The sequence below is a fragment of the Scyliorhinus canicula genome, chromosome 10 (assembly GCF_902713615.1).
Source record: "Scyliorhinus canicula chromosome 10, sScyCan1.1, whole genome shotgun sequence".
Lineage (NCBI taxonomy): Eukaryota > Metazoa > Chordata > Chondrichthyes > Carcharhiniformes > Scyliorhinidae > Scyliorhinus > Scyliorhinus canicula.
Window position 1 is genome coordinate 49,788,496 of NC_052155.1, and position 14,296 is coordinate 49,802,791.

General features: G+C 46.7%; 1 protein-coding gene across 1 annotated transcript in view; it reads right to left on the bottom strand.

Annotated features, from left to right (window-relative positions):
• The window catches only part of LOC119972345 (unconventional myosin-Id-like), a 218,448-nt gene that overhangs the window by 123,721 nt on the left and 80,431 nt on the right, over window positions 1-14,296 (bottom strand). Inside the window, exons 12-13 of the mRNA XM_038808882.1 lie at window positions 13,299-13,369; window positions 10,416-10,490 (exon numbers count right to left, since the gene is read on the bottom strand). Coding sequence (XP_038664810.1) covers window positions 10,416-10,490; window positions 13,299-13,369 — 146 coding nt within the window. The remainder of the gene's footprint in view (window positions 1-10,415; window positions 10,491-13,298; window positions 13,370-14,296) is intronic.

Sequence of the window (14,296 nt, forward strand, 5' to 3'; positions counted from 1 at the left end):
CCTCCCCGCCAGCAGTGGGATCCTTCGGCTCGGCAGCCGGTCAATGGGTTTCCCATTGTGGGCACCCCCACGCCGTCGGGAAATCCGTGGGCGTGAGTGCGCTGTCGGCAAAGTGGATCTCGACAATGGAGAATCCAGCTCATGATCTTTCCCACTTCCCTGGCAACAGGTCACTTTGTCTGGTGTTAACCACATGCTGATACAGTCGCTTAGCACTTCGCTAAGGTGGGAAGGTGAGAGCTGCATGCTTATGCCATCTGCAGCTTGTAAATGAGAAGTTTTGGGATGAGGACAACAGGGATGTGAGAAGGAGGATTAGGTTTGTTGATGGTGTCAGCCCCTCTGTGGTCATGGCCTCAGTCATGGTTACACCAATGATGGCCATCACCATGTAGAACATAGAACATAGAACGATACAGCGCAGTACAGGCCCTTCGGCCCACGATGTTGCACCGACATGGGAAGTCAAAAACTAAAGGCCATCTAACATACACTATGCCATTATCATCCATATGCTTATCCAATAAACTTTTAAATGCCCTCAATGTTGGCGAGTTCACTACTGTTGCAGGTAGGGCATTCCACGGCCTCACCACTCTTTGCGTAAAAAACCTACCTCTGACCTCTGTCCTATATCTATTACCCCTCAATTTAAGGCTATGTCCCCTCGTGCTAGCCACCTCCATCCGCGGGAGAAGGCTCTCGCTGTCCACCCTATCTAACCCTCTGATCATTTTGTATGCCTCTGTTAAGTCACCTCTTAACCTTCTTCTCTCTAACGAAAACAACCACAAGTCCATCAGCCTTTCCTCATAAGATTTTCCCTCCATACCAGGCAACATCCTGGTAAATCTCCTCTGCACCCGTTCCAAAGCTTCCACGTCCTTCCTATAATGAGGGGACCAGAACTGTACGCAATACTCCAAATGCGGCCGTACCAGAGTTTTGTACAGCTGCAACATGACCTCATGGCTCCGGAACTCAATCCCTCTACCAATAAAGGCCAACACACCATAGGCCTTCTTCACAACCCTATCAACCTGGGTGGCAACTTTCAGGGATCTATGTACATGGACACCGAGACCCCTCTGCTCATCCACACTACCAATAATTTTATCACCTCACACTTCTCTACATTAAACTCCATTTGCCACCTCTCAGCCCAGCTCTGCAGCTTATCTATGTCCCTCTGTAACCTGCAACATCCTTCCACACTGTCTACAACTCCACCGACTTTAGTGTCGTCTGCAAATTTACTCACCCAACCTTCTGTGCCCTCCTCTAGGTCATTTATAAAAATGACAAACAGCAATGGCCCCAGAACAGATCCTTGTGGTACGCCACTCGTAACTGAACTCCATTCTGAACATTTGCCATCAACTACCACCCTCTGTCTTCTTTCAACTAGCCAATTCTGATCCACATCTCTAAATCACCCTCAATCCCCAGCCTCCGTATTTTCTGCAATAGCCGACCGTGGGGTACCTTATCAAACGCTTTACTGAAATCCATATACACCACATCAACTGCTCTACCCTTGTCTACCTGTTCAGTCACCTTCTCAAAGAACTCGATAAGGTTTGTGAGGCATGACCTACCCTTCACAAAACCATGCTGACTATCCCTAATCATATTAATCCTATCTAGATGATTATAAATCGTATCTCTTATAATCTTCTCCAAGACTTTACCCACAACAGACTTGAGGCTCACTGGCCTATAGTTACCGGGGTTATCTCTACTCCCCTTCTTGAACAAAGGGACCACATTTGCTATCCTCCAGTCCTCTGGCACTATTCCTGTAGCCAATGATGACCTAAAAATCAAAGCCAAAGGCTCAGCAATCTCTTCCCTGGCTTCCCAGAGAATCCTAGGATAAATCCCATCAGGCCCCGGGGACTTATCTATTTTCACCTTGTCCAGAATTGCCAACACTTCTTCCCTACGCACCTCAATGCCATCTATTCTAACAGCCTGGGTCTCAGCATTCTCCTCCACAACATTATCTTTTTCCTGAGTGAATACTGACGAAACGTATTCATTTAGTATCTCACTTATCTCCTCAGCCTCCACACACAACTTCCCACCACTGTCCTTGACTGGCCCTACTCTTACCCTAGTCATTCTTTTATTCCTGACATACCTATAGAAAGCTTTTGGGTTTTCCTTGATCCTACCTGCCAAATACTTCTCATGTCCCCTCCTTGCTCGTCTTAGCTCTCTCTTTAGATCCTTCCTCGCTACCTTGTAACTATCAAGCGCCCCAACTGAAACTTCACGCCTCATCTTCACATAGGCCTCCTTCTTCCTCTTAACAAGAGATTCCACTTCTTTGGTAAACCACGGTTCCCTCGCTCAACCCCTTCCTCCCTGCCTGACTGGTACGTACTTATCAAGAACACGCAATAGCTGTTCCTTGAACAAGCTCCACATATCCAGTGTGCCCAACCCTTGCAGCCTACTTCTCCAACCTACACATCCTAAGTCATGTCTAATGGCATCATAATTGCCCTTCCCCCAGCTATACCTCTTGCCCTGCGGGGTATACTTATCCCTTTCCATCACTAACGTTAAGGTCACCGAATTGTGGTCACTGTCTCCAAAGTGCTCACCTACCTCCAGATCTAACACCTGGCCTGGTTCATTACCCAAAACCAAATCCAATGTGGCCTCGCCTCTTGTTGGCCTGTCAACATATTGTGTCAGGAAACCCTCCTGCACATATTGTACAAAGAACGACCCATCTAATGTACTCGAACTATATCTTTTCCAGTCAATATTTGGAAAGTTAAAGTCTCCCATAACAACTACCCTGTTACTTTCGCTCTTTTCCAGAATCATCTTCGCCATCCTGTCCTCTACATCCCTAGAACTATTAGGTGGCCTATAAAAAACTCCCAACAGGGTGACCTCTCCTTTCCTGTTTCTAACCTCAGCCCATACTACCTCGGAAGAAGAGTCCCCATCTAGCATCCTTTCCGCCACCGTAATACTGTCCTTGACTAGCAGCGCCACACCTCCCCCTCTTTTGCCCCCTTCTCTGAGCTTACTAAAACACCTAAACCCCGGAGCCTGCAACAACCATTCCTATCCCTGCTCTATCCATGTCTCTGAAATGGCCACAACATCGAAGTCCCAGGTACCAACCCATGCTGCCAGTTCCCCTACCTTATTTCGTATCCTCCTGGCATTGAAGTAGACACACTTCAAACCACCTACCTGAACACTGGCACCCTCCTGCAAAGTCAAATCTGTGCTCCTGACCTCTTTACTCTCAATCTCCCGTACCCCAAAACTACAATCCAGGTTCCCATGCCCCTGCTGAATTAGTTTAAACCCCCCCAAAGAGCACTAACAAATCTCCCCCCCCAGGATATTGGTGCCCCTCAGGTTCAGATGTAGACCATCCTGTCTATAGAGGTCCCACCTTCCCCAGAAAGAGCCCCAGTTGTCCAGAAATCTGAATCCCTCCCACCTGCACCATTCCTGTAGCCACGTGTTTAATTGCTCTCTCTCCCTATTCCTCGTCTCACTATCACGTGGCACGGGCAACAACCCAGAGATAACAACTCTGTTTGTTCTCGCTCTGAGCTTCCATCCTAGCTCCCTAAAGGCCTGCCTGACATCCTTGTCCCCTTTCCTACCTATGTCGTTAGTGCCAATGTGGACTACGACTTGGGGCTGCTCCCCCTCCCCCTTAAGGACCCGGAAAACACGATCCGAGACATTACGTACCCTTGCACCTGGGAGGCAACATACCAAACGTGAGTCTCTCTCGCTCCCACAAAATCTCCTATCTGTGCCCCTGACTATTGAGTCCCCAATTACTAATGTTCTACTCCTTTCCCCCTTCCCTTCTGAGCAACAGGGACAGACTCCGTGCCAGAGGCCCATACCCCATGGCTTACCCCTGGTAAGTCGTCCCCCCACAAGAATCCAAAATGGTATACTTGTTACTAAGGGGAATGACCACAGGGGATCCCTGTACTGACTGCTTACCCCCAGCCCCTCTCACCGTCACCCATCTATCTTTATTCTTTATTCTTAACTGTCACTTGACAACAGCCTCTCCACAAACCACCTTCAAATTAGGCTGACCGCACTGCACGTATGCAAATTTCCCCAGAACAGCTGATCAGTAGCTCTGCTCTGCTGCCCTCTGCTGGACGCTTGCCTTCACTCAAACTCCTTGGGTCTCCTTCGCAGGTACACCTTCAAATTAGGCTGACCGCACTGCACGTCTTCAAATTTCCCCAGAACAGCTGATCAGTAGCTCTGCTATGCTGCCCTCTGCTGGATGTTACTGGCTGCACAGGTCCTGCTTCCTCCGGTTGGATAGCACCTTGGGCGATGTGCCCGTATGGTTGAATAGCTGGCAATGTGTGCGATGTACATATGAGGGTTTCAGCAATGCTAAGTGTGTGAGGGTGAGGTAAAGCTGTGAATGTGAAGTATGTGTGGTTGGTAGAAATTCTTGTCAGTGAGTGAAGGTGGCATGGTGAATTGAGCAGTGTGTAGGCTAACCTGCCTGAGGCCATTGAACTTCTTCTGTATCCAGGTTCTTGAGGCTAAACTCCCAGCAGTGACTGCCTTTATAGTATCTGTCTGGATGGCCGCTTGGACCCCATGGGCAGCCTGTTTTTCTTGTTGCCTGCCTGCACCAAGATTTTTGGTACTTGATCAGAGAACATTAAAAAAAATGGTTGCACCATTGTTCTGTGTTCTTTCTGCTCATACACTCGACTCCAGGCACTTTCTGCTGCAGCCAAAATGCACCTTTGGTTTGGGAGATGCAGACTGCCTTTAAGTAGAACAGGCTAGTTTTAAGTGATGCCAGCCTCGCACAAATTTGCGACCCCTGCCGAGACATGCAGCCGCTCAACAGCGTAGTTAGCACTGACTGTTCACTGCAATCATGTTAACATGCAGGCAGTAGGTTTGCATGCTGCCTGCCTCGGGAAGGAACGGCCCAGGTTAATTGGCTATTGCAATCTGCGGTCCCATTGTCTGGGGCTATCCAATTTTATCCCCTAATAATTTGCCATAAATGTTTCATAGTCTCAGTGTCGTCTGTTGGATGTTGTCAGTATAGATCTCTCAGCTGGAACCTATTTTACGAACCATGTAACTACTACAGTAGCACAGTGGTTAGCACAATTGCTTCACAGCTTCAGCGTCCCAGGTTCGATTCCCGGCTTGGGTCACTGTCTGTGCTGAGTCTGCACGTTCTCCCTGTGTCTGCGTGTGATTCCTCCGGGTGCTCTGGTTTCCTCCCACAAGTCCTGAAATACGTGCTGTTAGGTGAATTGGACATTCTGAATTCTCCCTCTGTGCACTCGAACAGGCGACTAGGGCTTTTCACAGTAACATCATTGCAGTGTTAATGTGAGCCTACTTGTAGGCTTACATTAAACAATAAAGATTATTATTATTATTACATAGGTAAATACCTCGCATAGGAGAAAATAATTCTTATCACATTCATCTCATCCCACATCTTTTCAATTCCTTTTCCTCCTTTTCTGAATGTTGAAATAGTTTCTGCCTTAATAACTAATCCTGGAAGTAAATTCAACAGCCTCACAACTCCTCGTGAAAATGTTTATTGATCCTCTGTTCTAAATCTTCATGTCTATTGTTCCTCAGTCTTGACCCTTCAATTACTGAAACCATTCTGCTTCTATGGATTCAGTCTCATCCTTCCATTATTTCTTTCATATCTTCACATGAAAAATGTGCTAAATTATAAACACATCCTTTGTATTTTCTTTCCACATCATGGGCAGCAACCTAGTGAACTTGTGTACTATTCACTTTGAAGTCTCATTATCATTCCCATCATATGGAATCTAATATTGCAAACACTGTAATGGAGGGTTTTCCAAAGGTTTTATAGAGGTTCATCAATACCTCTTTGCTTTTCTATTCTTTAGTTCTTGTGATAAAACCTAGAATTTTATTTGTGTTTCTTGTAACTTTATCGACCTGAGCTGCCTCAAACATCCTGTGAACATGTATCCCTAGATCTGTCTGCTCTGCGCTATATGAAGCCTCCATACATTCAAAGAATAATTGCTGCCTTGTTTTTTTAATAGAAACGTACAAATTCGGAACAGGAATAGACCACTCAGCCCCTTGAGCCTGTTCTGCCATTCAATAAGATCATGGCTGATCTAATTTGGGCAGCACGGTAGCACGAGTGGATAGCACTGTGGTTTCACAGCTCCAGGGTCCCAGGTTCGATTCCCAGCTGGGTCACCGTCTGTGCGGAGTCTGCAATTTCTCCCCGTGTCTGCGTGGGTTTCCTCCGGGTGCTCCGGTTTCCTCCCACAGTCCAAAGACGTGCAGGTTAGATGGATTGGCCATGATAAATTGCCCTTAGTGTCCAAAGAGGTTCAGAGGGGTTATTGGGTTCCACGGATAGGGTGGAAGTGAGAGCTTGAGTGGGTCGGTGCAGACTCGATGGGCCTCCTTCTGCACTGTATGTTCTATGTTCTATTTATAACCTCAACTCCACATTCCTGCCTACCCCCAGTAACCTTTCACCGCTTGTTAATCAAAAATAAATCTAGCTATGCCTTAAAAAATATTCAAAGACTCTGCTTCCGCTAATTTTTGAGGAAGAGAGTTCCAGAGACTCTCAACTCTTTGAGAGAAAAAAAATTCTCCTCATCTCGGTCATATTTTTAAAAAGTAATCCCCTGGTTCTGGGTTCTCCCACAAGAGGAAACATGCTTTCCACAACCACCCTGTCAATATCCCTTAGATTCTGATATGTTTCAATCAGGTTGCCTCTCACTGTTCTCAACTCCACGAATACAAGTCCAGCCTGTCCAATCTTCCCTTATAAGACAACCCACCCATTCCAGCAAACAGTCTCGTAAACCTTCTCTGAACTGCTTCCAACGCATTTACATCCTTCCCCAAATAGAATGACCAGCCAAACCTTCAGTCCCTTCAATGAAGTCATTTACATAATTGTAAAGAGTTGAGACCCCAGCACTGATCCCTGTGGCACCCAATTCCTTACAACCTGCCAACCAGAAAATGACCCATTTATGCCTACCCTCTGTTTACTGTTAACCAGCCAATCTTCAATCCATGCCAATGCGTTATACCCCCACTCACACTCACACACTGTGAACTTTGAATTTCCGTATTAAGCTTTGACGTGGCACCTTATCAAACGCTTATGGAAATCTAAGAACAGTACATCCGCTGGTTCCCCTCTACCCACAGCACATGTTATTTCTTCAAAGAATTCCAATAAATTGGTTAAGCATGATTTCCCTGTCTCAAATCCATGTTACTCAGCCTGATTACCCTGAATTTATCAAAGAGCCCTGCTATTACGTTTTTAACAATAGCTTTTAACATTTGCCCGATGACAGAGCTTAAGCTAGCTGGCCACTAGTTTCCTTCTTTCTGTCTCCCTCTCCTTTTTGATAAGGGAGTTAAATTTCCTCTTTCCAATTCCATGAAATCTTCCAGGGAATTTTGGAAAATTAAAACCAACGCTTCAACTATCTCACCAATCACTTATTTTAAAACCATAGGATGAAGTTCATCAGGACCTGGGGACTTGTCAACCCGCAGTCCAACAATTTGCTCAATACCATTTTAGTGGTGGTTGTAATTTTTTTGAGTTCCTCCCTTCCTTCTATTACCTGCTTTTATTGACAACACCTACTAACAATGAGGCCCAGATGTTCATCCCTGATCAGATTCGTCGACTTGGTTGATTCTCCAGCTCGGTGAATCCAACCTTTAAAAATGCCCTACCTACTGCCGAGGGAGTGGAGGGGAGAGCGGTTGGTCATGAGGGCTCAAATAGAATTTGGGTTGGCTGACCCCAAGAAGAATGGGGAGGCTGCCAGTTATGCAGACAGGCTGGGGGCAAGGCCTGCCTCTATACTCTGGCACTCTGTTTAAATAAATAAATGTAATAATAAAACAAAAAAAAACCTCCGGCTCTCACCCTCACACACATCCTATGCCCAATCCATGCCAACCTCTGGCAAACCATGCCCACTTAAACCCTCATGACCCCTCGTACCCCTATGTCAACTCTGTGACCCTCTACCAACCCTTGTTGACCCATATCAACTTAGTGCCAATGCATGCCAACCCATGATCCCCACCCACCGTAATTTGCCCTTACTCTCTTTGTGCCAACTCTGCTCGTACCTTGGACAGTTCCTTGACAAATTTGGCACTTCATGAACAACTTTGGCATGTTTCGGGGGGGGGGGGGGGAGGGGGTCACTGCTTACAAATAAGGGGTCACCCATTTAAAACAGAGATGAGGATTTTCTTTTTCCTCTCAGAAGGTTATGAGACTCTTGAATTATCTTCATAAGAAGGCAATAGAGGCAGTAGTCTTAGAATATTTTAAGGTAGAGGTAGATTAATTATTGATAAGCAAGGGTGTGAATGTTTATCTTGGGTAAGTGGAATTGAGTTAAAATCAGATCAGCCATGATCTGATTGAATGGCAGAACAGACTCAGAGAGCCAAGTGGCTTACTTCTGTTCATATGTATGTATGTTTGACAATTCCGAGAAAAGTTGGACAGGTTTGACAACTGGACAGCTCTTTGACAGCTCCTGTTAGTCAGACAATCCCTTGACAGCTAGAAATCTCTTTGCCACTTCCTTGACAGCTGGACAGCTCTTTAATACTTCCTTGACAACTGGACAGTTCCTTGACAGCTGAACAGCACAGCACTTTGATAGCTTGACAGTTCTAATGCATTTGTATGTAAAAATTGCATTATCATGCTCACTTTTAATAATCCTAAAAGGTGCTTACGTCTGCCAAAGGTGTCCCAGGACCCTTTGCAAATGGTTACTTTATCACTGCAAAGGGATGCCTGAATGCATGACAAATGCATGAACTAAATTCAGCCCTCTAACCTGTTCTAATCTGCACACTCCAGATTCCACACTCATGTTCTTCCAAAATCAAACTCCATGAATCTCACATGTGAGATTCCCAGCCCACCTCCACTCCTCCCTCCATGAAGATGAGAAATGCCAGGTTCGGGGGAGGGACTTAGAATTTCATCCATTTCTGGGATTTTCCCCATGACAGCCAGCTTCTCTGATGTGGTGAAAATGTGGGCCTGAATTTATCTGCTACTTTATCAATGCCTCCTTGATGTTCCTTTAGGTTTGAAATAATTGACTACACTTCCTATTTTAGGAATACCTGCAATCATCCACATTATTTCCATTAATCCTCCACACAAAATCATTGACATACACAGTGCGTCCCAGAACTCCACAAAACACTGATCTTGTGAAAAACTATTATCTGCTCCCAAACAGCCCTTTTCTCCAATTCTGGTTTATCCTTTCCAATTATTTTTTTATTCAGTTTGCTAGCCTCCCTTTAGTTCCATACTTTTTTAAGCTTCTCTAATAGTCTCATATTGTAGTACCTTGTTAAAGGCTTTCCAAAGATCAATGAACGCTACATTGACTGCATTTCCCATATCTACGTTTGTTACCTCCATAAACAATTCTATAGGTTTCTCAAGAACAGTTGCCCATTCTAAATCTGTGCTGGCAACTTCTCACTTTCTTTTTACCTGGATATTTAGTAATTTTATCCTTAACTAGATAGTAAAAATTTCCCTAACTGACAAGCAATTATCCATATTAGCCATTTTCCATGATTAAATTGGTCCTTCTCCAGTCCTCCAGCACACAATCACACTTACAGAAATTCATCTCCACAATTTTCCTTCTCACCTCTCTCAGAATGTTAGGATGTATACCACCGAGGGCTGGCACTCTGTCTTCTGTTAACAAAATGTCACTTTTATCCATCATCTTATTTATCTCAATCTCAACAGCATCAGAATATACCTCCTCTCCAATTTTAATGCTTTTACCCTGTTATTAAACTCTTTTTGTGTTTTCTCTTGTTCTCCTTTCGATTTTTCATCATTATTCTTGTCGACCTTACTCAATCTGAAAGGCCTTCCAGGGGCTTGACTTACCAATGGCTTCTTGATATTGCTGCTAACTTCCTTTATTAATTCAATATTTCATTATATCAAATTGAACATCTGAAGGTTTGCAAACAATGAATTACTTTAAAGTGCAGTGACTATAGTTACTATAGTGGCAACAGCAGTGGTTCTCAACACAGGAAGGTTCCATAAAATGCGAGTCCAATTAATCTCTTTTTGGCAAGAGTAAATGGATCCATTTTATCTCCTGTGCACTATACATGTACAGGAGCTGCTAATGGCTGTACAGTCTGTGACGGAGATGCACACTTCTCTTTACAGGAGCTGACACATGAGCCATACAGTGCCAGTTGGGTTGAATTATGACTGAACTTTATATCACCAATGAAAGCTAAAGGGACACTGTAGTGATTAAGACTCTGCGAGTTGTTCTCACCTGTTGTACATCAAACGTTTGAAGTCCTGATAGAGTGTGTCCTTGTTCTTATCGATGAAGCCCTCCACTGAGTACCTGAATCCAAGCACAAAATAGAACTTTAGATTAAATGTCCATTCTTACCCCTCTCTGGATATCACTGACAGCTGATGGGCACAGATCCAATAGCACCAACTGCCCCCCACTCTAACCTCTTTCAAGAAGCTGGGCCGGGATTCCTCATTCCTGAGACTAAGGATTAATGGACTTTTATGACAGAAAAACCGGCGCTGCATCTGGACCAATTCATCGACCGATAAGGGGGTAGCCACGTGGAACACAATTGATTCCAATGAGAAACTGTGCCAGATTTGACGGGTTCAGGATTGACACTCAGGAGGCTGACAATCTGCAGCCGCAGATACACACTTCACTCCCCGCACACACTCAACCCACCCAGCATGATGGCAGCAAAAAGAGCGGCACCCCGTTGCACGGACGTAGAACCCGAGACCCTACAAGACGCCGTGGAGGAGCGGTCAGGGTCGGAAAAAGGCTGCCAGCCGCCACCGTTCGCCGTCCGTGGACGCAGGTGGCAGAGGTCGTGAGCAAAGTGGGAACACCGCTGGGACTGGTCAGAAGTGCTGGAAAAAACTGCATGACCAGCTCGAGGCAGCCAGGGTGAGTAGGCAGCACTGTGCCCCTGGAACCAACACCCATCCCACACACCTGTAACCCTACTGCCCCCCACCAGGAGAAAGGTGGTACCCCCACGCTGTCTCACATGCAGGTACCCATACCGGCCGCAATGGAGGGTGCCCTGGCCGCTGAAGCCACATGGTACCTACCCTGGGCTGCATGCATCGGACTGCCTAACACTGTGCACTTTCCCCCCCACCTCGGCCCCCAGGAGAAGGCCATGTGGTGATCTTTGTGAGGGGTTTCCAGGATGGAAGGCGCAGTGATCACAAAGATACACTACTAAATTTGAGTTCGACAATTATTCTGAATAGCAAACATACATGTAAGAATTAAACTACATTCACTATCGCTATCTCTATCTACTAATTATAACTATTATATCTTAACTAACTGCCTGGAGGAAGGGTACTCGCCGAAGCGGAGGTTGGATCTGGTGAGGACGTGAGACCCCACTGAATTACGGTTCGCCATAGCATGTGTGTCACCCACCCCACCGCCATGCCCACCACCACCCCACAGCTGTCCCCACACCCCAGCTCCACAGCCATTACCAGCCTCACTGTCCCTCTCCACCACCTCCACCCTCACCCCCCCCCCCCCCTCTCCTCACACCCCATTCCCTCCACACACCACCACCACCCCCACTCCCCCACTGGCCCGCGGTCAAATCATGCACCTTGTCTTGTGTCTTGCAGGAGCTCCTAGTGATAGGGAGAGATCTTCTGGTGTCCCCCGCCCCTGATCCAACCACAACCACAAGTGGAGAGCAGCGACAATGAGTTCACAGATAGCGACGGGAGCCCTCCACCCTATCCCGTGACATCACGGAGCTTGAGTCTGGGGAAGGCACTGACTTCCTATCGCAGCTGTCTCCAAAACCCTCCACCATACCAGAGACACTCACCTCGGATGGGCACTTCAGTGAAGAGGCTCCAGGAGTACTATCTGGTGCGCACCACACAGGTGCTGCGGTACATCAGGTGGAGGTAGGAACCTCCGAGGGGGCGGACTGTCGGAGGGCGTGCTGACCCCAGGCACTAGCTGTCATCTAGACAGATTTCAAGCTTCTGGAACAAAGGTCCCAACGATTGTGGAGATGCAGTCTCAGAGCCAGGGACTGCTTGAGGTGTTGTCAGCAAGTGTCCAGTGCCTGCAGGTGCTGATGGAGGAGTCCCATGAAATAGCCTGGGGCCATCGGGCACCCCAAGGGAGGAGGTTGCATTGGGGCCCGTCCCGGTGACTCTCGAAGGGGACGTGCTGGAACACCACAGTGCCACGGACCCTCCTCTCTCAAGTCCCTGGTGCATCCCATGGGCAGAACAGGTTGGCGCCACACCACCTGGGGCCAGTTGACTAAGAGGACAGCTGCCAAAGGAGACACTGTTCACAGGGTGGGAATCGCAGCAGGCCTCCTCCTGATGTACCACCTGGGAATTCATCTGGAAATCGCTTTAGTGCCATAAGGCCAGAAAGTTGGACACCAGTTAGGTTGGCACAGGTGCAGCATGTAAGATAGCAATATAGGGGCTGGGGTACTAACCTGTATATATTTGTTCACAATAAACACTGGTTCACTACGTTACAACCTGCCTCAGTGCTCTGTCAGAACGGTGTGAGGGGCCTTTGGGGGGTGGCTGGGTGGAGAGTCAGGGGCGCTGGACCACAGACCCCAGTACAGCCAGCGCTCACCGCTCCCGTGTCCCAGCCCCATCACCCCCACCACCCCCATGTCCGCCAGCCTAGGGGTTCGGTGGGACCGTGTGAAGGAATGGCTAGCTTTCATGTGGGGATCACTCAGGTGGACAGTGGAAAGAATAACCGTGGGCCAGAGATCATCACAGAGTACAGCAGGTTTAGCACCGGGCTAAATCGCTGGCTTTTAAAGCAGATCAAGGCAGGCGAGCAGCATGGTTCATTTCCCGTACCAGCCTCCCCGAACAGGCGCCGGAATGTGGCGACCAGGGGCTTTTCACAGTAACTTCATTGAAGCCTACTTGTGACAGTAAGCGATTTTCATTTCATTTCATCTAACCTGTGTTATGCCTCATCTCGGAGTGTTTGTCATTTTCTTGTGGCGCAAAAAACATTCTGTTTTGCCATTGAAGGTGTCCATCCCAAAGTATTTTTAAAGTTAAAAGGAGGGGACCTATGTGACTTGTAGATAATATTGCTTTATCCTAAAGTTTAAAGAAGGGGACTTACGTGACTTGTCCAGCGTAGTGCTTTATCCTGAAGTGTTTGCTAAACTCCATATTCTTTTCAGTCGGACACAGCTGAAGATAAAACAAAAGTGTTCAGTGCTGAAGGCTTTTGTGGAGCTGGCAGATCACCCACTGCCTAAGATCAACTAAAATCTCCAGGATAGGAGGGTACAGGTGTCAACCTGTGCTCACATTGCTCCTCTCAGTGGGACCATCGTTTGGGTGTTTCGGGTTGAATCTGAATACCCTCAGACTGGAGAATCGATAAATCAACTATGATTCCTGCTCCTTGTTGTAATGTAGGTAACGTGGCAACAAACTTATGTATATCAAGGTGTCAAAAACAGCAAAGTGAGAATGACCCAGATTCTTTATTTCTCGGTGATGTTGGTCAAGGAATTAGTGTTGGACAGGACATACGATGAGATCTTTTCCAGTGACTGAAAGGGACAGGCATGCCAGCATTATGATGCCCCAATGCCACGACAAACACTAAATAAAAGTCAATTCTTTCATTCAACCACGTTTCGAGAAGTGTGAGAATAGGGGTTTTGACAGTAATGTGGCTGATGGAGCATGAGAAATGGGTTTTTCAAGCTGATAAAGAGGACACCATGGTTTTCCACTGAATTAGGCCTGAACTACAATCTAACTACTTATCTAGAATTTGATTTAGCTGTGCCTTGCTTCTTATTGGTCAGAAGAACCATGGGTATCAATTGTGATCTAAAGAACATATAACATTGGTGAAATGCTTGTGACAACAGCATTAACTCTGACTGATTTTAGGTAATTTGTGTATGGATAGCAGGAGCCCAGGTCAATATTGAGCTACCCCAGCGGGAAGGGTGAGAAGATAGGAGGAGCCAAGAAAGTTCAGGACTGACTGGCAGGTGTGACGGGGCTGAGAACTTTAGTCAGAAGGCCAGTTCATTGCCTTGGCTCTTGTCTTTCACTGCATTTTTGTTGCTGTGAGTTTCAGGCCATTATACTGGCCAG